Source organism: Peromyscus californicus, unplaced genomic scaffold, assembly GCF_007827085.1.
Source record: "Peromyscus californicus insignis strain IS unplaced genomic scaffold, ASM782708v3 Scaffold_8__1_contigs__length_139910024, whole genome shotgun sequence".
Lineage (NCBI taxonomy): Eukaryota > Metazoa > Chordata > Mammalia > Rodentia > Cricetidae > Peromyscus > Peromyscus californicus.
Genome location: NW_026294606.1, coordinates 65,504,139 through 65,531,069, shown reverse-complemented (window position 1 = coordinate 65,531,069; position 26,931 = coordinate 65,504,139). Strand labels below are relative to the sequence as shown.

The 26,931-nt window shown below is 43.4% G+C and overlaps 1 protein-coding gene across 1 annotated transcript; it reads right to left on the bottom strand.

Annotated features, from left to right (window-relative positions):
- Window positions 1–166: 166 nt before the first annotated feature.
- Olah (oleoyl-ACP hydrolase) lies at window positions 167–25,119 on the bottom strand. Its single transcript, XM_052729014.1, has 7 exons — window positions 25,019–25,119; window positions 20,716–20,846; window positions 9,700–9,838; window positions 7,586–7,685; window positions 6,835–7,004; window positions 1,722–1,804; window positions 167–1,374 (listed from the first exon to the last, which is right to left on the bottom strand). The coding sequence occupies exons 1-7, from the start codon at window positions 25,048–25,050 to the stop codon at window positions 1,232–1,234; spliced, it is 798 nt and encodes a 265-aa protein (XP_052584974.1). The 5' UTR covers window positions 25,051–25,119; the 3' UTR covers window positions 167–1,231.
- Window positions 25,120–26,931: the final 1,812 nt, after the last annotated feature.

Here is a 26,931-nt window from a genome sequence, read left to right as displayed (position 1 = left end):
TACAATGAGTTAGTGCTACTGGGCAACAAGAAAAGTTTGTTCAGAATTAATAGCAGCTAGACTATTCCTAATGCTTCAGGAAGTGAAGCCGGGGGGTGGGGGTGGGGGTGGGGGTGAGGGTGGGGGTGTCATGAGTTTAAGGACAGCCTGGGCTACGTGGTGATACCCTGTCTCAAAAAAGAAAAGCCTGAAACGGAAGGCAAGGGTGAGTGGGCTGGACAAACAAGAACAGTTCAGTTCCTTTGCTGCACCATGTAGCTTTGGACTCCCACGGTGGGCACTGTGGAATGGCAGGTAGACTTGCCTCCAGGTCACTTCCTGACTTCCTATGTGATATGGACAAGTTACCTAACCAGGCTGTGGTTTAGCTGCCCGTGGAGAGGCTCTGAGTTCCAGCCAATCACTGCCAGGGCAGCAGGACCACAAGACACCTGGGGTTGTAAGCACCCTGAGGTCTTCCTATCACAGTGGACAGTAATTGTTTAGCATTGTATTTTGATAAAGCAGCAATTATTCTTTCTTATGAAATAGGTCTAAGGTATATTTCTAAAGATTAGATTAAACTTTGAGCCACACTGTGGTATTGGAGATAATTTCCCTTTGTCAATCACTCTTGCCTTTAAAATAGTGCAAGAGGCTGCAGGTGTAACCCCACCTGGAGGCACTTGGCTGAAAAAACTTTGTATAAATGTCAATCAAATTAGATTCTAATAAGAAGATAAAGGACTCTAGCAGAAGTTTTCTTCCTTTAACAATATTTTTATTTATCCTTTGAAATTCTCCTAAATGTATACATTATGTTTTGATCACATCCACCCCTTACTTGCCTTTCCAACCCCCCGACAGACGTCCTCCACCATGTACCCCTCCCAACTTCATACCCTCTTCTCATCGTCTTCTTCTTCTTTTTAAATAGCTCACTAAGTCCAACTGGTGCTGCCTGCATGTGCCACAAGTGTGTAGTGGCATTCACTGGAGCATGAGTAACATACTAGTGGCGACACCCCCCTCCAAATACCCCCCTCTTCCCATTGCACCTATCAACTACAATAGCTCCTTTGCCTCCCTGACTTTTAGCATTCGTCTCTTCCCCAGATAAAGAAATGTTCCATGAAGACATTCATTAGTATGCATCTTTCCGGTCTCTGAAAACTAAAGAGCTGCATCTCCATGACCCCATGATCACGGCTTGTGATCCGTTTGCATGTTGGAAGGACCGAAGAAAGTCCATCTAAAAGCAATCGAGTGACGACAGCTCCAGACACTTGGTTATGTAGTTCTTGATGAATTTCTCGTTGTCAGGTTCAAACAGATAGAAGTGATCACCTGGCAGCGTGTGGACATCAATCTTCCCACTGGTGATGTCTTTCCAGCCTAAAAAATATACAGAATTTCATTCAGCAATAGATGGCATCAGCCAATGACAACAGAAGACATTCTTCCAGGTATTATTTCACCAAAAGCTGACACTCAGTGGTAGAGTTACATCCCGGGTCTCAGGTTCTGTGTATCCTGTGTTGTTTAATCTCTTTAAGACCTATCAGTCGTCAGTGGTGTGACCTGTATCTTAAATTTTACAGGAGACCAACATCTCTTTGTTTACACCCAGCAAAACTTGGGCTGGTTTTTCTATCTGTTTCAGTGACTAGTAGTTGACATTTGCTGAGAACCATCCAACGCCTTTTTCAACAAAATTCCCAGAATTATAAAAGCAATTTCACCTTCTATGTCCTTTACCATATCTTCGGATCCAATAAAACATGTTATGTCCCGAGAAAGAAGGGCTTCTGAGGGTGTGTCGAAGCTGCAAAGTGAAAGAGCTCATTTGTAAATTTCATCCTTCGCATCCCAGTCTTTTCCTCTCCCTGACTTCACTGAAGTGAAACAGGGTGTATAGCCTTGTTTCTTGTCTGTCTTCCACTAGTCCCCACAAGGAAGATGTTCACAGGGACCGTCTCTCCACTAGAAATGACCTGAGGTTCATGGGGGCCAGACTGTTTTCCAATCATGAACTAAGCGCTAGACTTGAATGTAACTTTTAGAAATCTATAGAGAAAAGGAGAATTCATTTGGCAGCCTTGTCAGTAGACTTGACACAGCTGGAGAAAGAATCAGTGAACTTAAAATGGTCATTGGAAGTGATCCAAGGTGGGAAATCCTACAAAGAAAAGGCAGAATGCCTAGGAGATGTGGGACACATCGATAGACAGTCACATAACAAACGGGCTAATACGTGTGGACTCGGGTGGTAGAAGGGGGGCTAGAACAACACTGGGGTCCAGGAAGGAGACTGAGAGCTGGGAGGGGTCATAGGCTTTGGTATCTCCCAGCGGATAGAGATCTCTGGGCTAACGGTCTGAACCTTGGTGATAGGAGATGGGAGAGGGCCAAGAGATGCTCTGTGGGCCTAGTTTTATGTATTTTGAGAAGTTGAGAGGTAAGAAGTGGTGAGGGCAGGACGGATTTGGGAGCAGGACAGAAGGAAGGGAGACAGGAGAAGGAGCAAGAGGAGGCTAGAGAGTGCCTTTCGAATCTGGAGGAAGCCAACTGTGAGGAGTAGTCAGCACGGTTTGATTCACTGAGGAAGAGGTGTGACTGTTGAGGGGACTGCTCATGTGGAACATCCCTATGGGTGAGTTTGTGTTTGTGCTACTGAGGCTGCTCGGAGTGAAAAAAATGCAATGGGGATGAAGTTTATTGTATTTTCCTTGTCAAAGTGGCTTCTGGGACTGTGGAGATGGCTCCGCACTTTCCACTCTTGCAGAGGACCCAAGGGTTCAGTTCCTAGCACCCAAGGGTAGTTGGAACAGTGTCTGTAACTTCAGTTTCAGGGGATCCAAATGCCCTCTCCTGGTTTCCTCAGGTACTACATGCACATGACACATACATGCAGGCAAAACACTCATACACATAAAATAAAATCTTTAAAGTGGGGCTGGAGAGATGGCTCAGTGGTTAAGAGCACCGACTGCTCTTCCAGAGGTCCTGAGTTCAATTCCCAGCAACCACATGGTGGCTCACAACCACTTGTAATGAGATCTGGTGCCCTCTTCTGGCCTGCAGGGACACATGCAGGCATACTGTATACATAATAAATAAATAAATGTTTAAAAAAATAAAATAAAATAAAAAAAATAAAAATCTTAAAAAAAAAATCTTTAAAGTGGTTTTGGATAAGAAATGGGCTAAACCTAAGCACGATTTCATTTAATCATCACAACCCCATGAGGTGTTGCTAATATTTCACTGCATGAATGAAACCCAAACTATTAAATACACATGCTCAGAATCTCACAGCTGCTAAAAAACCTGGACAGAAAGTTTTGATCTTAAAGGATGGACTCTAAGGAAGACATGTTTATTCACTGAGTATGTTTTAATTATGACGGCAAGCTTTTACATACATCATTTCATTGAATTTACATAACAATATGCATTGTTTCTTGATTAAAAAATTATTTGTGCCTGGGCATAACCCTACCAGTCAGGCTGCTGAGGCAGGGGGATAGCAAGTTCAAGACCCATCTGGCCTACAGAGAAAATTCATTGCTAGCCTGGGCTACATAGTAGGATCATGTCTCAAAATTCCAAGAGCTGGAGAAGCATCACAGTAGTAGAACACCTACTTAGGCTGCACAAAGCCCTGGGTTCTGTACCTCCCAAATCCATGAAACCTTTTAAATTGACAAGTGTAACTGACACAGTGTGATATTTTGATAACTAGGAAGAGTATAGTGATTAAGAGAAGCTATACACCATCTCACATTGTTACGTCTTTTGATGGTGTGAACATTTAGAAGCTGCAGTCCTATGGTGAGTTCACCATGATGCCCAATGGATCTCAAAATTATATTCTCGTCAACTGAAACCCTGCTCTGCCTAGTACCCCCCCCCCCCATTCTTCCCCTCTCTTCTGGCAAATGGTAACTTCCATTCTGCTCTCTATGTCTATCTGTTGACTTTTACAGATTCCATATATGTGAGGCTGTGTGGTGTTATCAGATGTATAATTTGTAAATATTTTCTCCAAATCTATATGTCTCTTTGTTGATTATTTTCTTTGCTCTTTTTTGGGATCATATAAAAAAAATTCATTACCTAGAGAAAGTCAGAAAATTTCCCTTTATATTTCCTTGCAGAAGTTTTTTAGCATCAGATCTATGGTTGCCTTTAATTCATTTTGAATTACATATATATAATTCATATGATGATTTTTGTACACATATAAGCATACACTATATATTATTGTATGATGTGTGTGTAAAGTAAAAAAAAAATCCAATTTCCTTCTTTTACATTGGATATCCAGTTTCTTAAAACTCTTTATTAATTTAAGAGACTGTCCTGGGCCAAAGATGGCTCAGTGGGCCAAGATGCTAGCCACCAAGACACTTCCGGCAAGCTTCATTACCTGAGTTCAATTTCTGGGACGCACATGGTGGAAGGAAAGAACCAACTCCCAAAAGCTGTCCTCTGACCTCCACTTGAATACTTTAGCATGCGCTACACTCAGCCCCCACACTCTAAATAAGCGAAGAGAATGTCCATATATATATATATGTTTCACTCCCTAAAGCTTAGTTTTCAATGAATGCATTTTAAGAGAGCTTTTCTATTCTAAGGAAATGGTAGCATCTAGAGCTGACTCACGTGCCCCTGCTCCTGGCAGCCTTTGCTATCCCCGAGAACGTGTCTTCTTACGTTACTGCTGGAACTGACGAATAAAAACGGCTAAATGAAGACAGCTGCACACCAACTGATCTTTTTGTGACAAGAACACTTTAAAACACTGCTCTTAGCGACCCTCAAGACTGCGACACATCGCTACCCACTGCAGCTGCCATTGCCACTGAGTTGTACACAGATCTGAGCTGGTCTGGCCTGCTTCCTACACAGTTTCAACATTTTTGGTCTTGACCCACCTCTCACTGATTTTTTTCAGACAGTGTAGGAAGGACCTAGTTTATTTATCCACATATGGATATCCAGTTGGTCAAAACTCAGATACCTGCTGCTGCGAGGGATTCATTTCTAGCCCTCTTTCCATTCCAGGGGTCTGCATCTGTTTCTCAGTTGCTTTCTTTCCTATGGCTCTATAGTATGATTTGAAGTCAGGTGTGGTGACACCACTCAAATTGTTTGGATGTTTGTTTGTTTTTGTTCAGGATTGCTTTGGCAATTTGATCTTTTGTGCTTCCATATGAATTTTAAGAATTTTTCCTCTATTCCTATGAAGACTATCATTAGAATGTTAATGGGCACTAAATTGATTTTTTTAGATTGTTATTGCATACTAGCTCTTCAAAAATGTGTTCTCTCTTCTCTCTCTCTCTCTCTCTCTCTCTCTCTCTCTCTCTCTCTCTCTCTCTCTCTCTCTATCATTCTGGCCTTTTTCAGAAACACAAAACAGCTTCTCCTGGTGAGATGATCAATCAGATAGAAACGGTGAGAAGAGGATGGACCTGGAGTATCTGCAAGGGGGGGGGATGAGGGGGGGACACTGTGAACTTTGTGGCAGACCGAAGATGGGTGGTGAATGGAGAAGCAGAGAAAATGATGGAATTGTGGTGGGTCTCAAGATGACTGCCCCATTTTTATAACTGTCAGCTTCCACTGGCAAGTAGCATGCCCCTACACACACACACACACACACACACACACACACACACACACACACACACACGTGCGTGCACACACACTGTCCCAATGCTAGTTCTGGGCTTTGCAAAAGAAACAAATATGGCCGGGCGGGGCGGCGGCGGCGGCGGCGGCGGCGGCGGCGGCGGCGGCGGCGGCGGCGGCGGCGGCGGCGGCGGCGGCGGCGGCGGCGGCGGCGGCGCACGCCTTCAATCCCAGCACTCGGGAGGCAGAGCCAGGCGGATCTCAGTGAGTTCGAGGCCAACCTGGTCTACAGAGCCAGATTCAGGACAGGCATCAAAACTACACAGAGAAACCTTGTCTCGAAAAATACCAAAAAAAAAAAAATAAAATAAAATAAAAAATAAAAAAAAAAAGAGAAACAAATATGCTTTTAAAGGTCCTAGCCCAAGGGGAGCCAGGCCTAGCCAGGCAAGAGAACGCAGGAGGCTAAGTGCTGACCCCAGAGTGATTTCTCTGGGGAAGTTAAGACTAGGAAGCCCTGCCCCCAATTGACTCAGGGGTCTCAGGAAGGATTTGGTTGTTAACACTTCAGTCTGATCAGAAAAACCAAGCATGGAGACAAATGCCCTCCAAGAGAAGGGGATGGAGAGGTGATGTGGAGTTCTGCAATTCACTCACTAAACAGTGAACCTGGCCAACTTCTGCTCCCTGCTCTGTGCCTTCCACACTTAAGTAGCCCATCCACTCTTGCTGATACCTAGACTGGGAATTGTAATAGTTTATTTAATACATTTTATTATGTGATAAAATATGTACGTCTAATCATGAATATTTTTAAAGAAAACATTGCCTGTCATCTTTCACAGATACAATTTCTGTGCCCCAAATCCATTCTAAGCTAGTCAAAATATCACAGGAGGCCTCAGAAGAAACGAACACATTGCAACCTTTAGAATCTCATACACACAGTATCTGTGAACTGCCAATCAATATTTTTCTTTTCTTTTGGGATGGGATTTTGAGACAGGGTTTTACTGTGTAGCCCTGTTTGTTCTGGAACTCACTCTGTAGACCAGGCTAGCCTCCAACTCACAGAGATCCACCTGGCCCTGACTGTTCAGTGTTGGGATTAAAGACATGCACCACCACTGTCTGGCTTATATTTTTCTATAAATATCAACACAGAGAGAGAGAGAGAGAGAGAGAGAGAGAGAGAGGAAGGAAATTACTTACACGAAATTTTTCAAAACGATAACATCTGCCTTCAGAATGGGAACGCACTGATTGAGGAAATCCTTGTCATCTATGAGATGCTTGGGGGTGCCTCCAAAATTCTGAAGGTAGTGTCTGATTTGTTCTTCTGACAGTTTGTTAAGTTCAGGAACTTGAGGCCGGGATTTTGACTTGAAACATCAACAAACACAAGGCTAATGATCATTCATGAGACACGCTAGCCCCCAAACTCAAGCCTGCCTCCTTAAATCAAGGAGGGAGAGGAAAGTGTCATAATAACCTTAGCATCAGAATGCCACCCCAATGGCATTCCCGATTTAGAATGCTAGGCCCGTTCCAGTCTGTACAGAGGAAGCAAAGAAGGTCGAAGTTGGCAAGAAGGGACCCGGAATCATGGGGCTAGCTTCAAAAGCCACAGCTGATCCAAAAGTTTGGCATCATTTTAAGATTCTTTCCCAGCACTGATTGGTTCCTCTCCTGAAAGTTGATTACGTTCCCAACTCAGACAGCATGCTTAGGACGGGAAGCAGGGAAGGACAGCACCAGCCCAGAGGGGCAGAAACAATGAGCCAGTACTCAGAAGCTGAAGCTCATTTCGGAGGGACCAAGAGAAATACGGTGAAAGATCACAGGGGTTTTCAATAGCACATGGTATCCGTGTCATCATCCCAAAGGCACACAACGACTCAGTCATCAGTACCCCATTTCCCTCTTCTTCATTCCCCCACCCAAAGAAAACCAGAACACTTACGTGCGGGGCGTATGCACTGGACACAAAGAAATGCAGCGGTTCCATTTTGTGTTTCTCCTTGAGGCGCAGTGCGGTCAGGAAAGCAATGTAGGATCCCAAACTAAACCAGGGAAGAGATCAATGTGATAGACGGGGGTGGGCAAACCTCACGGGGACCAGGTGTCGTGAGCACAGCAGTGACCGGGGGTCAGGCAAAAGCTAAGTGGCTGATAGCTGGTTTGTAAAAAGTGTATGTCACATAGTAAGAGTTTCAGGGCTGAGAGACAGTTCAGTCAGGAGAGCACTGGCCGCGCATATGTGCTGACCCAAGTTCCGATCCCCGGAACCAATGTAAAAAGCTCGGTCCTGCTGCTCAGGCCTGAAATTTCAACAATGCAAAACTGAGGGACAAAAATAAGAAGACCCCTGAAAGATGGGGGGCCTGATAGCTTGGCGTATGTGGCCAAGTTTCAGGCCATTGAGAGACCCCATCTTAAACAAAAGATGAGTGGTGACTAAGAGCCAACATCCAAGTTCATCCTCCGACTTTTTCATGTATTCCAAGCACATACACCTATCCATTCACACACACAAATGTGTACACACACACACACACACACACACACACACACACACACACACACGCACGCACGGGTCGGGGGCAGGGGACTTGCTCTCTCTTGAAACTGATCGTCAGGTATTTGGCTATAGTAGTGGGCAGTTGACTAACACAAGGAACGGCTTAATTTCTGTTTCCTTTCTCCACTAAAGCTGCATCTTACTTTGTTCTTACGATATATATCAACAGTTCTCAAACTGTGCTCTGGGGGCACCAAGGGATTTCCAAGACCCCATCTGTGCTGGCTAGTTTTATGTCAATTAGACACAAGCTAATGTCACCCGAGAAGAGGGAACCTTAATTAAGAAAATGCCTCCATAGGGCATTGATAGGGGAGGGCCCAGCCCATGGTGGGTGGTGCCTTCCCTGGACTGCTGGTGCTGGGTTCTATAAGAAAGCAGGCTGAGCAAGCCATCGGGGGAAGCCATGTAAGCAGTGTTCCTCCATGGCTTCTGGATCAGCTCCTGTCTCCAGGTTCCTGCTCTGTTTGAGTTCCTGGCCTGGCTACCTTCAGTGATGGACTGTAGTGTGGAAGTATGAGCGGAATAAACCTTTTCCTTCCCAAGCTGCTTTGGATATGGTGTTTTGTCACAGCAATAGTACCCTAAGACACCATTCTATGGCCTATGAAGTCCAAAGTATTTTCCGAACAATACTAACATGTTATTTGTAGTGCCAGTGAGATGGCTCAGCAGATACCAGCACTTGCTACATAAGCCTGATGACCTAGTTTGATCTCTGGATCTCACGGTAGAAGGAAAGAAACAACTTCTGAAGGTTGGCCTCTTACCTCCACATTCATACCACGGCACACGTGTCTTGCACTTACACACACCACAGTTCTTTGTGATCACTCTTCATTTAAAATGTTTATCTGCTTTTAATTATGTGTGTGCATGCGCATCTGTATGGGGGTATGCTCGCGTTAAGTGCAGGTGCCTATGGAGACCAGAGGCATCAGATTCCTGGGAGTTGGAGTTACAGGCAGTTGAGAACTGCCTGATGGGAGTGGTGGGAACCCAAGTCAAGTCTGAAGCAAGAGCAGTGTGCCCTGTTTACTCCTGAGCAATCTCTCCAGCCTCGTGATCTCTATTCATTTCATCCCCATAGGTAAGAACTACTCCTTCCAGCTTCATGGAGGTGGAAACTAGTTTAGAAGCCTAAGAAATTTGCCCAAGGTCATGGCCATGTAGCTTCGAGGGGGTCTGCAATTAGGTCTATGCCCTTGGGAAATAAACACTATTTCCGTATTTTTTAATTTGAAAAGTAGATAGAAGCTTCTGGTAGATTCTTCATTTTAGGTGTAATTCCTATTCAAATTAGAGAACTGTAAAAGTTTTGATTGGAGATAATTACCCAGCATTCTCTTTAACCAGGAGAAGTTGTATCTCACAAAACACAAAACACACACATGCACTTGTGGTTAAAGAACCTCTCTAGGGTCGTGCATGTGATAAGCAAGTGCTCTGTTATGCCCTAAATCCCACACATGCTGTGTACAACAAAATTTAAATACCTGTGGCCAAAAAATGCAAATGCTTTATCCTGGATGATGGGGAGCAGAGCAGATACAATTTCATCAGCTATCTGGTAGATGTCGCTTGCAAACGGTTCATGAAGGCGAGTTTCTCTTCCAGCCAGCCTTACAGCATGAACTGGAAGTTAAGAGACAAGTCACTCACACACAAAGAAGACCCTGAGATGCTGTAAACAGATTAACAGGGATGGATGAGATGCCTTGCCGTTGTAAAAGACCTTATATTTACATGATGCAACTAATTTCAAAGAAGCAAATGATAGTGGTCAAACTCACCGTGATGGCTGTGAGGTCAAGCTTGGTTGGTACTTGATTGGATCTGGGGTCTTCTAAGAGACATACTTCTAATGAGCATGTGACAGTATTTCCTCTGTGGTTCCTGCCTGAATTCCTGTTTGAGTTCCTGCCCTGACTTTGCTCAACAATGGACTGTGATCAAGAAGTATAAGCTAAATAAACCCTTTTCTCCCCAGGTTGCTTTTGGTCATGGTCTTTATCACAAAAACAGAAAGCAAACTAAACAGGCTCCATCTCAAATAAACGAGAGTACTTACAATGATGTCATTAAAATCCATTCACGCATGAATCAGGGAGTTTTCTTCTTCTAGTGAATGAACAAGTTGAGAGCTGAGGTAAGTATGGCTGGAGCCACAAGGACAGGATTCGGAATTTTTTTTTTTTTTTTTTTTTTGTGTGTGTGTGTGTGTGTGTGTGTGTGTGTGGTTTTTCCAAGACAGGGATTCTCTGTGTAGTCCCAGCTGTCCTGGAACTAGCTCTGTAGACCCGGCTGATCTCAAACTCACAGAGATCTGCTTGCCTCTGCCTTCCAAGTACTGGGATCAAAGGCGTAGGCCACCACTGCCCAGAAGTATCTGAAATTCTTAAAGGGACAGAAAAAAAGCTGGGAGACAGTTCCAAGGAGACATCTTATAAAGAGAAAATGTCTGAAGAAAGGGAACATTCTATAGACACATGAAAATACCAAAGCATAAGAAGACTATAGAATCAGCAACCTACACAAACCAGGTGCCAATGTTTTCTCTAAGCTGCACTTCACTGTATCAACACAAGAGGGCACTAGCAAAGTACCACCCCATCCCCAGCCTAGGTGCTTAGGAGGAAAATCCAACATCGGGGCAAAACCTAACACAGAATACAGAAAAGGTAGATCAGACATCTCTGGCCAGTGAAAATATTTACTAAGGAACTCATGGAGGAGAAAAAACAATGCCCCCAAGTGAATTAACTCCAGTAAGGAATGGAAAAATAATCACTGTAATTTGAACATTTAAAATGCTGACTAGAAAGAGACAAATAATTGCCCAGATTGCCAGAAAAAAAAACTGAATAAAAAGACAAAAGTTATTCTAAAACTGAAAAAGAAAAATCCTTTCCTTGTGATAAGACAGGGCAAAGCATTTGTGGATGTAGGGAACAGGAATGGAGGAACCAGGAGAAGGAAAGAAAAGAAAGAGGGGCGCAAAGGGGGCTGGAGAGACGGCTCAGCAGTTCAGAGCACCGGCTGCTCTTCCAGAGGACCCAGGCTCGATTCCCAGCCCCCACACAGGGGCTCATAGCCATCTGTAACTCCAGTCCTAGGAAAGCCAACACCCTTTTCAGACCTCCATGGGAACACAGACACCCATACAAATAAAATAAAAAGACATCTTAAACAAAAAGGAAGATGGAAAAAAAAACAGTCATGGAAGTCAGAAAAACTCGTATCACGAGAAATCACGTAAAACTTCTCTGGAATAAGATGGGGACCTTCACAGTGAAGGAACGTCTGGGGCCTCAAGATGGCTCAGAGCGTAAAGGCACCTTCTGCCTGATGACTTGAGTTTGACCCCAGAACCCACGTGTTAGGAGAGAAGTGACTCCTGAAAATTGTCCTCTGACCTCCACACAAGCTCTGCTGTGGGTGCACTCCCCAAAAGTAATTGTTTAAAAAAATTAAAAAAAAAAAAAAAGGAGCCTTCTTCAATGATTGCTTGGCATCTGAGATCATGCTTCTAGGTACTGAGAAAACTGACTCCTGACAGTTAAGTTACAATGTTGGATCTAGGGGCTAGGAATAGAGTTCATTTAGTAAAGTTCTCGGTGTGCTTTGCCAGCCAGGCAGCAACCCAGGATCCATGGGACTTGCCGTCTACTAGCACAGCCTGATCAGTGAACCCCAGGTCCTAATGAGAGACCCTGTCTCAAAAACAAGGGGAACAGTTCTGAGGAACAACCTGAAGGTTGACTTCTGGCCTACCACACACACACACACACACACACAAGCACATGTTAGAATTTAAAGACAGAAAATTTAAAAACCTCAAATTAATACACCATTTATAAGAGAGAGACCATCAGGGTGGTGTTTGACTTTGCTGACAAATTTGAAGCTGGACAACAGCAAAGCAAACCTTTCAAGGACCTCAGGTAGCGTACAGACAGCAGTAACCCATGCCCAGTGTTAGAACGGGTTCTACAGAGGTAGACTGTAGCGAGAGTTCTTGCAGAGCTCTGCAGCTGGTTTGATTCCAGAGTGTTAGCTCCTGGCTTTGATCTGCCTTTTGTGACTGCTACATTTTGTGTCCGGTACCTTCCCTTTGAAGTGTGTAAATCTTATCTGAGAGTTTCCTAGAGGTTCAAAATCTATGCAAGACTTGGTTGTGAGAGAACTCAGAAAACTGAGATGTCCTGTGACTGGGAATTGCTTTGGCATTTGTCTCTTTGGGGAGCTTCAGATAAGAGGTTTTGGTATGTGGAAATTGACGTGATAAAGGTGTAAATTGTATAACAATGAAAAAAGCCTTTTGCACCGGGTGGTGGTAGTGGTGGTGCACGCCTTTAATCCCAGCACTCGGGAGGCAGAGCCAGGCGGATCTCTGTGAGTTCGAGGCCAGCCTGGTCTACAGGGCGAGATCCAGGACAGGCACCAAAACTACACAGAGACACCCTGTCTCGAAAAACAAAAAACAACAACAACAAAAAGCCTTTTGCAAAGCTACACTTGGTCAGTTCACCAGAGGCTGACTCCCCTGTGGCTGTGAAGGCTAAAATTCATCCTAGAGTGACCCAGTTTCCTCCAGGGACTCTCACGAATTGAACACAAGAGTAGGGACCTGGCTGGTCTAAGCAGTGTACAAAAACAGGCAGCGTCTGCTCTGTTTTCATTCTTTATTTATTTGGAGGGTTATAGTTTTGAGAACAGACTTTTAGATGGTGGAATACCACATGACCAAGTTCTATGTTGTAATAGAAGAGTCTCTGCTGGGCGGTGGTTGGCGCACGCCTTCAATCCCAGCACTCGGGAGGCAGAGCCAGGAGGATCTCTGTGAGTTCGAGGCCAGCCTGGGCTACAGAGTGAGTTCCAGGAAAGGCGCAAAGCTACACAGAGAAACCCTGTCTGGAAAAACCAAAAAATAAAACAACAAAAAGAAGAGTCTCACTTGACACGGAGTGATTCTGAAAGAGTTGGGAAAGACAACCAAAATATAAATGGAGGGTGTGGTAGCTGATTTTGGTTATCAACTTGACGCATCTGAAAAGGGAGACCCTCCACTGAGGACTTGCTTTCATCACACTGGCCTGTGGGTGGGTGTCTCTGTGGGACATTTTCTTGATTGCTAATTACTGTAGCATGGCTCAGTCCACTCTGGACAGTACCATTCCTAGGCATGTGAGCCTGGGCTGTACAAGAAAGGTTGCTAAACCTTGTTCTGGGCCTGGGAATAGGCCAGGAAATAGCTTTACTCCATAGGTTTCTGCCTCAAGTACCTGCCTTGGCTTCTCTTGATAATAGACTATAGAGTCCTGTAAGCTAAAATAAGCCCTTTCCTCCCCAAGTTGTTTTTGGTCATTGTGTTTATCACAGCAACAGGGAGCAAAACAGAACAGAAGCTTAATATAAAGATATAGATGGAAATAAAGAAATCATGGGTTGTGTTTTAATCTCTGATAAGGTACCATTTGGAGACAGAAACATCAAACAATACCAAAATGGACTCAGTGGTTCTAAAGGCTTCATGTTACATAGCAATTGCCTCTAGATTAAAATGTTTCATCCTGGAGAAGGTCAGCAACTCACAAGTCTCATAAAGTTCCTTAAATTTGCAAGACTCAGAAGGCCTGTCCCAGAGGTTCTATAAACAGTTACTGTTGCTAGAGAGAAGAAACTTTTAAGCCTGCAGAGTTCCCTGTGAGTCACACAGGGAGCCCAGATATGCAGCTTTCATCATTTATGTTGCGATGAGTGTTTTGGTAACATGTTATGCATGTTCTGGAAAGTAACCTCTCACTCACACTCATGTAACTTCCCAAAGTTATGTGTTATGCATGTTCTGGAAAGTAACCTCTCACTCACACTCATGTAAGTAACTTCCCAAAACTCACTAGCTGATTAAATTAGACTTGGGTGGAATTTTTTATTGGGTCTGACATTAGTTTACATCTCTCCAGGAAAAGTCACAAGCCACTAAGATTTTTTTTCCCCGAGACAGGGTTTCTCTGTTTGTAGCCCTGGCTACCCTGGAACTCTGACTATAGACCAGGCTGGCCTTTAATTTACAGAGACCTACCTTAATTCAAATGTCTATTCACTGCATTCATTTTTGTAACATAGAAATACAGGATGTGCAAGAAAAAGAGACAAGTACACCACTGAGAGTTCACATGTGAAATGGAGAAAAAGATAAACTTGACAATGTAAATCTTGTAGCTAAATAATAAAATTTTGTACTTGATATAGAGAATGTATATATTCACAGTCACAGAACATCTGTGACCACTCATCATAGTGAGGGGAAAAAAATATCACAGAAAATCCCACAAAGTGGAAGCAGAATCGTGAGAAGGAAGCCCAGGCCGAAGCCTCCTGCAGCTGAGAAAGTTAACACTGAGAGTCAGTATGTAATTTTGCAAGACTTTCTCGCTTGTTAGAACCCGTTTTATGATTTGGGATGAGCTACAATTTCCAATGGCAAAGAATTTGTCTGCCATTTATTTTATGATTTATTAACTTGTGAAATTTAAGCAAAGAAGGGCAGGTCTGTTTAGGCGGATGAGTCACTTTAGAAGAAAGAGGGCGTACAACAGACACGTTAGAGAGACACACTGGGGATCTTTAAGTGAATTTGTCTTGTGTTTTCTCAGAAGTACCTGAGGCAGCAGACACAGTGGCCTTGCTTCTCTTGCAGAGGACCCAGGTTTGTTTACCAGCAGCCACACTGTGCCTGAAGACAATGTGAGATCTGATGCTCTCTCCCGGCCTCCATGAGAACTGTATGTATATGGTGTACATACCTACATGCAGGCAAACACTCATATACATTTTAAAAATACAATGGTCTTTTAAATTACCTTTAAAATACAAAATTAGAGACCTTAGTCAAAAATAAAGAAATAATCTAAATATGCCAAAATGTAATATGTGAAATGCCTGATAGTTCGTTATATGACCAGCCTTCTGCTTGTGGCCATTGAGGACTTTCTACAAACTTCATTCTGTCTTCCGAACTGACTGGACTGGTTGACAGCCCACCAGCTGTGTAAACAGGTTCCAACTGTCCCAGTCCTGGGCGTGTACCCCATGGGCTCCAAGCGTACCCCTCATGGGAACACTCACACATCAGTGTATTTTTCAGCGCCATTCACAACAGAAAAACTGTAGAACCAACCCGGATGTTCAGCAAAAGAGTAACAGAAAATAAAACGTGGCCTACACACACAGTGGGAACATTTCCTATAAAGTGTGAAGTCATATTGTTTGTGGGAAAATGGATACAGCTGGGGATAATCATGCTCAATGAATTCAGCTGGTCTCAGAAGACACATAGTGTATGTTTTCTTCTATTTGTGATTCTTTGTTCTGTGTAGATACATAAAACTACACATGTATCTAAATCATACATGTCTCTATGGCAGCAGTAGAATTACCTACTGGGACAAAGGTGTTAATGGGGTTGGGGGAGGAAAACAAGGGTAGAGGATATGAAAGGGAATATGCATGCATGATCTACAAAATAGACTTGCATGAGAGTTTAAAATACCAGTTATTTAAAGAGAAGTACCTTGTAGTATATCAACACTTATTAAAAACAGAAGCTACACACAGATCAGTGTTCAGGCATCTGGGAACAGCGAGGAAAGGAGGGCTGAGAATTCTGTAACAAAGGAACCGAGTTTTTCCAGTTCCCTCATGGATTAGAGCTGTGTCCGTGATTTTTGTACAGTGCAGAATTCTCAATCCTGGCTGAAGTGTACTTTCTAAATGTGTGTGTGTGTGTGTGTGTGTGTGTGTGTGTGTGTGTGTGTGTGTAGGCCGGAGGACCATTTCTGGTGTCATCCTCAGCAGTTTGATCGACCTCCTCTGAGACAGGGTCTCACCTAGACTTTCTTGCTGTGGACCTCAGGGGTCCTGCTGTTTCTTCTTCCCAGCACTGGAATTACCGGTGTGTACCACAAAGCCTGGTATTTTTAGGTGTGTTCTGGGGATAAAACTCAGGTCCTAGCTTGCAAGGCAAGTGCTCTAACTCAGCCATCTGCCCAGCTCCTGAGACCTACCTTTAAGAGAACAAAAAGCCAGAAGTGTTGGCACTCTCACAGAGCCAGAGTACAAAATTGCAACACAGAGCCGTAAAGAATCCTAAATTAGAAGGGCAAGATTGCAGCAAGAACAGAAAGCTTTCTCACCTGTCTTTTTAAATCATTTGACTACACTAAATACGTCAAGATATTAAGTGGATAGAGGTAATATCCAGGCGCGGCGGAGGCGGGTGAATTCCAATGAGTTTGAGGCCAGCCTTATCTACATAGTGAGTTGTAGGCCAGCCAACGCTACATAGTGAGACCTTGTCTCAAAGACAACAACAAAAGGAGAAAAAAGTATAGGTAATCAAGGCATGGTGATTCCCATCCGTAATTCTCAGCACTCAGAGGGATGGGAAGTAGGGTCATGAATTAGTAGCTGTCCAGAGTAGCATAACAAGACTCCTATCTTTCTATGCATGTATGTATGTATGTATGTACGTATGCATCATCTATCTATCTATCTATCTATCTATCTATCTATCTATCTATCTATCTATCTATCTACCTACCTACCTACCTACCTACCTACCTACCTACCTATTCTATCTATCTATCTGTCTGTCTGTCTGTCTGTCTGTCTATCTATTTTTAGAAAGGAATTTACAGAGAGAGAAGATGGCAGATTCTAGACACTCAGAACATACCTGAATCCCCACAAATCTAAATGATAACAGGAAGTGCATAGCTATAGGGGGGATGGGTAGCATGGAACAGCACGGGAGTGTAATTGCAAATAATACAGACAGACTAGGTGAGACCCAGAAACTTCAGAGCTCTACAATGAACAGAGGAGTCTAACATCAGACAGCATGGTAGAGGGGGAAGAGACATTTCCCCAGTGAGATATTAGCAAATAAGAAAAAGAAGCCTGCGTGGGTACACAGTCTGGCGATGGTGGCGCACGCCTTTAATCCCAGCACTCGGGAGGCAGAGCCAGGCGGATTTCTGTGAGTTCGAGGCCAGCCTGGACTACCAAGTCAGTTCCAGGAAAGGCGCAAAGCTACACAGAGAAACCCTGTCTCGAAAGACCAAAAAAAAAAAAAAAAAAAAATGTAGTTTAGAAGAGAGTATCTGTGACCTGTGCAACAGGAGCTGCAAAGGTTCCCTGTGCTTCCAGCATGCCCACTGACACTGCAATGAAGAACATTCTAAGAGTCTTTCCAGCAAATCCTTCAGCAGGAGCCCCTGGGTATAGATATCTCTCAAGCACCAAAAGCCACTCTTCTCCACTAGGTAAGTGGGTGATAGCCCAAGACTCAGGAGGCTGGTTGTGACCTCCACACTGCCTTTTAGACACTGCTTTGGGAAGTGTGGACCAAGCTGAGAGGAGAGTAGAAGGTGCTTACAGGTGGGGCCTGTGACCTTACCTCTGGGAAAGGGATCAAGGCTAACGGCACATAAATGGAGCAAGGGTTGGAACTGAGAGTACAAGTCTGTCCCTGCTTTATCAGGAGAAACTGGTTCAGCTTGATCACTTCTGATCCTCAGAGTCCCAGAGATTGCAAGTGGAAACACAGTGCTTGGGCATTCTCCACTCCCATGACCATAAAGGCAGAGTGCTGATGCTGTCAGGCAAACCCAAGTAACTGGTCCCCCATGTTGGCTAATGACAACAGCCCGAGGCAGCCCCTACACAACCCTGGTAGCTGTGTGGGAGTAAATATGGAGAACTCTGGCAGGAACAGCCTAGCTGTCACGATAGTGCACACCTCAGCAGGGTGGAATACAGTCGGCAACAGTCCTTTGGCTCTAACTTGTGTGCCTCCTACACCAAGTAAACTTCAAAGAGATGTTGGCTGGGGGAAGGCATGCCATCCAAACCCTCTTTCTTTTCAGCAAAAGAATAATAATGTGTTTTTATTTTTTCTGGCTCTGTATTGTTTTTTACTGTGTTTTCCCTTCACGGTTCTTTCTTTAAATTCAGAAATTTCTTTTTTTTCTTTTAACTTTTTAAAATTTTTACTTGTATTTTATGTGTGAGTGCTCTGCATGCATGCCTGCATATCAGAAGAGGGCACCAGATCTCATTACAGATGGTTGTGAGCCACCCTGTGGTTGCTGGGAATTGAACTCAGGACCTCTGGAAGAGCAGCAGCCAGTGCTCTTAACTCCTGAGCATGCTCTCCAGCCCCCTCACTGTTATTTCTTAGACCTTCAGTCTGTAATCTTTCCCACCTTGATTCCTTTTGTTTCTTTTCCCTATCTCCATTTCTCTTCTAATTTAATTATTAATGCTTTCACCTTCACTAATTTTTAAACTCCTAGTTCACCTGAGAATTATCCTCACTCTTTTCCCCCAGTTGCTTACTGGAGATGTAGCTGATGTCTTTAGTTATTTTTCTGTCACATTTAGATATCAGCCTTGTTTCTCAATTGTCATTATTGAGATCTACATTGTCTCCTTTGAACGGCAATGAGGACTGAGACCTAAAACTGAAAGTAACACACATACCAAAAGATGCCTAATTACAATGCAGAAATTGAATAAATAGGAAAGGAAAGGCAATCTGACTTTTAAAAAAGCTTGTAACCCTCAGCAATGAAATCAAAATGTATCAAAATAGTTGGAATGTGTGGTGGATTGAATAGGTATGTCCTCCTCCCCCACAGACTCATAGACTTACGTGCTTGAATGCTTGGCCCATAGGGAATGGCACTATTAAGAAGTGTGGTCTTGTTGGAGGAAGTGTGTCACTGTGGAGTGGGCTTTGAGGTCTTATGCTCAAGCTACACCCAGTACACAGTTCACTTCCTGTTGCCTATGGATTAAGATGTAGAACTCTCAGCTACCTCTCCAGCACCATGTCTGCCTGTGTGCTGCCACACTTCTCGCCATGATAACAGACTAAACTTCTGAACTGGTAAGCCAGCCCCAATTAAATGTTTTCTTTTATAAGAGTTGCCGTGGTCATGGTGTTTCTTCACAACAGTAGAAACCCTGACTAAGACGGTGTGCCAGACAAATACTTCAAAGTCTACTGCAGAAAAATGATCTCAAAGAATACGTACATAAACAGATGAATGGAGCAAGGAAGACAGTTCAAAGGAACACTGGTAATGATGTTGGAACTCTGCATGTGTGCGAAGTTTGGGAAATGAAAAGGAAAAAACAAATAGAATAAATAAACAAAACAAAACAAAAACCCTCAGTAGAAAGCATAATCAATGAACATTAGTGATTGGAGACTGAGGTGTTATCCCGTTCAGAAAATTTAAAAAGCAAACAACCATGATCAGAACTTTAAGAACTTCAGCACACAAACAGGGGACCTCTCCTAAGAAACTATGGAACATTTCAAGACCTAGGTTCAGACATGTAACTTTCTTATTTTTTTAACACAGATTTCTTTCTTTCTATTTTATTTTATTTTGAGACATGGCCTCTATTATGTATCTCTGACTATCCTCAAACACACAGAGATCCACCTGTCTCTGCCTCCCAAGTGTTGGGATTAAAGATGTGCACCACCACACCCAGCTTCTAAATATAACTTTCTTAATGCAACCTTAATACCTCCGTGAATAACAGGAAATTTGACAAATGGGATTACATTGAAATAAAGTGCTCCTGCACTTCAAAGGAAACATGAGTCTCCAGCTCCATACTTTCTCCTGTAAATGACAACATTCGGGTAAGATGGCTTAGCAGGTAAGGACATTTGCCACCAAGTCTGATGACCTGAGTTTGATCCCCCACACCCGCATGGTGGAAAGAGAGAGCTGAGTCCTGCAAGTTACCCTCTGACCTCTGGTTTCCGCCCACACATAGAGAGAGAGAATAGGTTGACTCTCATTTCCTTTGCAGTGCAGAAACACTTCATTTTTTAATGTATTAAGGAAAACAAGTGCCCTATGCTTCCTCTAATATGTGGGATTTAGGATGGGAGACCCCCCACAAAAGCAAGTGGGAACTATAAGTGCTGTGGAAAGGAAAAGAGGGTGGGGGACTAAGAGAGGGTGAGAAGGGGGTGGGACATGATCAAAGCATTGTTCGCATGTAGGGAAGCACTGTAGTGGAGCCACATTGTACAGTTAAATCTAGACCAATTAAAGAAAGAATTCTTTTAGGAAGAAATCACAGGAGGGAAAATAGAACCGAGAAGATGGGGCTGCAAGATAAAATCCACCGAGAACCCTAAGAAGTCAGATCAATGACTGTGAATGGAAGTGCATGGAGAGGTGGCCCAAGACACTGAAGAGCATCGGTGACCCATGGGGCAACGTCCCATGATATCAAAAATAATAGGGGAGGAAGACAGGTGAAAAATATATTTTTGAAGAAATAATGACTGAAAATTTCCCAGTTTAATAAAGGTTAGAAGTCCACAAATCCAGGAAACCTGATGAACTCAAGTTTCTCTACATGGCTGCTACTGGCTTGTTAACTAACTTAGATTAGGATGAACGTCAACCTACCTTCCAGTAAGTCATTAATTGTTTGGCCCCACTTGGCAAAGTGAGCAGAGCCGCCTCCGGCCCAGGGAAAGCAAATCAGCTTAAAAACTGCATCGGGCTTTTGATACAAGCAGTTCAAAACATTTTCATTCCTAGGAGGAAAATTCAAATGTATTTAGCATTACATGATGATACAGGATAAGAGTTCAAAATTGAATTAGGTGCATTTTAATGATAATTCTCAATTTACCTACACAGTGCATGTGTTCAAATATGAAGAAATTACTTTCTTTTTCCAAGAAGCAAGGCCCCAAAGGTTTGAATAGTATGTTTTATGATTTTAATTCATAGGGACATAGATGGAACTCCTAGGGACACAGATGGAATGATGAAGTCTCTATGTGTTTTGTGTGTCCAATAAAAATGATATGGTTATTAACTCAGACCTACCTTCTTCCACAGCTGAGGAAATAGTTTTACTCAAACACTTCATGGGCGTCACTCTCAGTGTCTCCATTACTGAGACACTTCTCAAATCATCTACAAATTTTCCACAACATAAACTTTACTCTCTTTTTTTGTTTTGTTTTGTTTTTCGAGACAGAGTTTCTCTGTGAAGTTTTGGTGCCTGTCCTGGATCTCGTAGACCAGGCTGGCCTTGAACTCACAGAGATCTGCCTGGCTCTGCCCCCTGAGTGCTGGGATTAAAGGCGTGCGCCGCCACCACCGCCTGGCAAAATTTTACTCTTTTTTAAGTGTTTGATAAACAAATACTATTAAATCTGTGCATGATATCATTAGAAATTTTATACCAAGATCCAGCATTAAAAACAACTGATCTTAAAAATCGATTTTAAATAGCCATCCTGTATGGATGTATTTGTATTCTCCACAATGTAAACCTCTCTTGGCAAGTTTCCAAATTGATCCTTAAGTTTCTTACAAAGATATGGAAGCATCCCAAATGAGAAACCATAAGCCATATGATAATGATTTTAAGTCTGTTTTGTCTTTTTAAAAAGTATCAATATTATAGTTTGGATTGTAAGTGTCCCTCACAATTCATGTATTAAAGGCTTGGTCCCCAACTGATGGTGTTATTGGGAGCTGGAGGAACACTTGAGAAGTGGGAACTGGTGAAAGGAAGTGAGGTGACTAGGGGTATTCCACTGAAGGGGATCTTGGAGTTTTGACCTGCTCTTTCTCAGCCTTTTTCCTCTCCCTCCTAAGGGGTCTGTAACTAAGCACCTTCACTCTGCCATGCATTCCCTGGCATGTCCACTTTTCTACAGGACCAACACAGCAGGACTCAAGGACTACGGATTGAAAAAACCTTGATTTTGATACAAATGAATGTTTCTCCTGCATGTATGTGTGCCACATGCATGCAGTCCCCACAGAGGCCAGGAGAGGGCATCAGAACTACTGGGACTGGAGTCAGGTTCTGAGTGTTATCTGGGTGCTGAGCACTAAACCTGGCTTCTCTGCAAGAATGAGAGTGCCCTTGACTGCTGAGCCACCCCGCCAGGCCCCCAGTCAAATCTTTCCTCCTTTAAGCTTATGTTTTGACATTTGATCTTGATAAAAAGCAAAACAACAACAACAAACCCCAAACCCAAAACACCCCCCCAAAACCCACAACAACAACAATTAAAAAAAAAAACAAAAACAAAAACAAAAAAAACCAGATTGAGGTCTTTCTAGATACTCTGTTCTCATAAGGAGACTTTTAACTTTATAATAAAATAACTGAGAACATACATACTGTGAGACACTTAATACATGGTCACGGGTGAAAGTTTCTTTGGGATAAAGATAGTTTTAAAAGAAATTTTTTTTTTTTTTTTTTATTGAGACTTGTCAGATATTGCACCTAGGACCTCAAACATGCTGGGCAAACTCTCCACTACTGAGCTGCATTCCCAGCCAAGAAACATTTTTTGACTTATAGCTGAGCATTTAACATTAGATCAAAGTTTTTTCCTTTGAGAAAGAACATTTGTTCCTGGAGCTGTGTTCACACTCATCAACCCCATCTGCACCAAACTGACAGAGACTAGCTGGACCCTGAATAGGAATTTCCCAGAGACACAGCATCTCAAAAAAATCCCGCCGGGCGGTGGTGGCGCACGCCTTTAATCCCAGCACTCGGGAGGCAGAGCCAGGTGGATCTCTGTGAGTTCGAGGCCAGCCTGGTCTCCAAAGTGAGTTCCAGGAAAGGCGCAAAGCTACACAGAGAAACCCTGTCTCGGAAAAACCAAAAAAAAAAAAAAAAAAAAAAAAAAAATCCCAAAGCTGTTTGCTCTAGGGATGAAAACCTTCTATGGAGCCTGCCCTCAACTCAGTTAAAAACTGCAGAAGAAAGGGATGACTTTTCTGATTCTAATTTTTTGGGGGGCTGTAGAAGATTCTAGAAGAACTAACTGAGTCTAACAATTCTTTAAATTTTATTTATTTATTTGGCTTTTTGAGTCAGGGTCTCTCTATGTAGCCCTGCTTGTCCTGGAACTCACTATGCAGACTAGGCTAGTGCTAGGATTAAAGACATGCACTACCATGCCCAGCTTAAAAAAAAATTGTTTTAAAGTCAAGATTCCATCTAGTGATTTAACTGTATATATTCTAATAGACAAAAAAATCTGTTAGGACAAGATTATCTATGAATTTGAGAGCATTGGGGGGGGGTCTTTGAAAAATAGTACAACTTTACTAATACAAAATTAGGAACCAAACTTTTGACTCCCCAGTTTTTAAAAGTAAAATCATGATTTCTAGGTCAGCGGTGAGGACAGGGCCTGCCATTAATTGGTTTAAATCAATGTCAATCTCCAGAATTCACTATGATGAGGCACTAATGCCAATAATGACCCCATGGCCAAGCTCTCATGAGAGGGTAGAACCAATGGCTGGTCCCCGTGTGACTGAGCCTAGACTACAGAAGCACTCCCACCCTGAGGAGGTTCTGCCTATGCCCCTCACATCCAGCCTCCTCTTGCCACTTTAAAGAGAGACCCAAAGACCACCGACAACTGAATACACATTCTCTTTCTCTTCCTTGTATTTTTTTTTTAAATCATCCACAACTTTAGAGTTGAGAGTGACCAGAGAAAATATTTACTCCATTTGTACAGTGTAGTGATCAAGGCAGCAGAGGAAAGGAAGACTCCGACTTCAATCCTAAGTACACCTCCTACCGCAGAGGACCATACCTGAGGTTCCTCACTAGTTAACTGTGAAAGCAAAGCACTAAAAGTCCCACTCATAGTTTTAGGCACTCGTTATCTGTTATGTCTTAACAGTTGACAAAAATGAGACTCAAAGACACTGTCAGGCCGGCGGCGGTGGCGCACGCCTTTAATCCCAGCACTCGGGAGGCAGAGCCAGGCGGATCTTTGTGAGTTCGAGGCCAGCCTGGTCTACAGATCGAGATCCAGGACAGGCACCAAAACTACACAGAGAAACCCTGTCTCAAAAAACCAAAAAGAAAAAAAAAAAGAGTTAAGAAAGAAAAAGACATTAAGTCACCAAACCAGTTAGTGATAAATCAGAATCAGAGCACGGATCCTGCTCATTAGTAAAGCTCTTTGTCTATTAACCCTTTCCCTGCATTCTCACCATCAATGTCACTAAGTGGCAGGAAGTAGGGGACATATCTGAGAAGCTTTGGCTTAGGGTTGGGGCAAGAATGGGTACTTTATGTTAGTGTGTTCTTCCAAACCCTGCAGGTTTTTCAGGCAAGCCAGATATACAATTTAACTAAAAAAATGCTGCCAGGCAGTGGTGGCACACGCCTTTAATCCCAGCACTCGGGAGGCAGAGGCAGGCAGATCTCTGTGAGTTTGAGGCCAGCCTGGGCTACAGAGTGAGTTCCAGGACAGGCTCCAAAGCTACACAGAGAAACCCTGTCACGAAAAACAAAAAACAAAAACCAAAACAAAACAAAACAAAATGCTGCCAAGGGGCCAGCAAGATGGCCCAGTGAGTAAAGGCACCTGACGGTGAGCCAAATGGCTTGAGCTTGATCCTCGGGACCCACATGATAGGAGAAAAGCAATGCTTGCCAGTTATCCTCTGACCTCCGCATAGTCATGGTGGTACACACAACCATCAATCAATTCATTCGTTAAATGTAAATTTTTGAAACCCCAAGTAAGCAGCATTTTATATACAAGTAATTGGTACCATCTTGCACTAAAGGCATTGGGCACCAAACTCAATTTCAGTGATGAGTCTCTCTAATCTAACAAGGCAATCTGACCAAGTCGGGGTGCTAATGCACCAAAGCTGAGGTTAGGGGAGCCAGGAGTTCCCAGAAGTAGCCTACCTGGTTCTCTTGTCATAATCTGTTATCTCCATGCTGTGAGTTGATTAGAAATTGCTGTTCTCAGCAATCTGCTGTATCCTTCTTGAATTCAACTCGCCCCTAGGCACAAAAATCTCCAATAAGCTTTATGTGCACAGAGTGACTGGAATTCCTTTCAACACGTTGACTGTGGTGGTCATTCCCAAACCTGCTTTTAAAAGACAGTGAAGGAGAGGAGGAGAGCAGGAGGAAGAAGGAGGAAAAGGAAGATGTGGAGGAGGAAATGTATGAAGAAGAAGAAGAAGAAGAAGAAGAAGAAGAAGAAGAAGAAGAAGAAGAAGAAGAAGAAGAAGAGGAAGCAAGGGAAGATAGATCAGAGGCAGGACAGCATACGGCAGCCCGGTGTTAGTGGCCTCTGTGTACAGACGGCCATCACTGCGAACATGAACCGGACTTTCAGATGATGTCCATGAAGGCAGACACTCATCCTTTTGAACAGTTTAAACAGTGCCCAGGTCAGTAGATAGAAAACACTTGGAACCTACTGGGAAGTGGGAGCAGAGATACTTGTTTTGAAAATGGATGTCTTAGCTGTCTGGGTATTTACAAAGTTTTGCCCTTTTTAAATAGTAAGAGAGTGTTAGGAATTCTTTTAAAAGGAGTAGAGGGAAATTTATTACTAGATCTGATACTTTGACTACTTGGGTCCACAAGATAACTAAAAACAAGATTAAAAAACAAATTAATGGAGCTGGAGAGATGGCTCAGAGGTTAAGAGCACTGGCTGTTCTTCCAGAGGTCCCGAGTTCAATTCCCGGCAACCACATGGTGGCTCACAACCATCAATAATGAGATCTGGTGCCCTCTTCTGGCTTGCAGGTGTACACGCAGACAGAACATGGTATACATAATAAATAAATAAATCTTAAAAAAGAAAAAAACAAAACAACAGCCAGGCTGTGGTGGCTCACACTTTTAATCCCAGCACTACGTGGTGGGGGTGGGGGTGGGGGTGGGGGGGGTGGATCTCTGTGAGTTCAAGGCTAGTCTGGTCTACAGAGTGAATTCCAGGACAGCCAAAGCTACATACAGAAACCTAGTCTCTGAAAACAAAATGAAACCAAAACAAAACAAACAAAAACCACCACAACAGAAAACCTGGCACCTCCGCCTTCTCTTTGTGTCTACCTTCTTTCCTTTGGGTCCTACACCCACCTGGCTGCATAAGCATCTAACTGTATTAACCATTCAGAGTGTCCATTTACAATCTGCGGCGAACAAAACCACTTTATTTCCCTCCAAGGCTGAAGGCAGCGAGAGTCTGTGGAGATTTGTCCTGACTGTGGGCCAGGCAGGAAAACTCTAGCTACAAATGGCGCCCAACGTAGTGGCAAGAGTTTCCACCTAAAACCTGAGAAGAGATTCTAAAATGGAGCTAAAAGCAGCTTCCTAACTGTCTCTCTCAAATGAGCGGCAGCTGCCGGTTTGAGCTCCTGGCGGGTTCCCAGCGTGCGTGCTCGACCTGCCCTATGGCAGGAATGAGGCCTCTGCAAGTGGCACATTAAGCTGCGTGGTGGATTTAGCCTTTGCTAGTACAAAACAAGAAAAGAGGTTTCTGGGCTACATGCTGCTTGGATAAAAGCATAGACCCACGGTAGCTCCCAGAGCCGGTGATAAAGTACTACCACCATGTTGGGAAGCTGAGGTGGGCGGAGCCAGCAGCCACAGTGCCATTTCAGTCTTAGAAATGCTGCAGTTTAAAGCAATAGGCTCAAGGTAACATAAAAAACAAGCCACGTAAAGATGGCAACCACACAGAGAATCTGGATTATGTTCTCTTTGATATTTGTAACTGAAGAAAAACATTTGATTGCAAAAGCTGTTGAGTTATGCCAAAATGTATATTTTAAAGGTACTTTGACTTCAAAATTTGG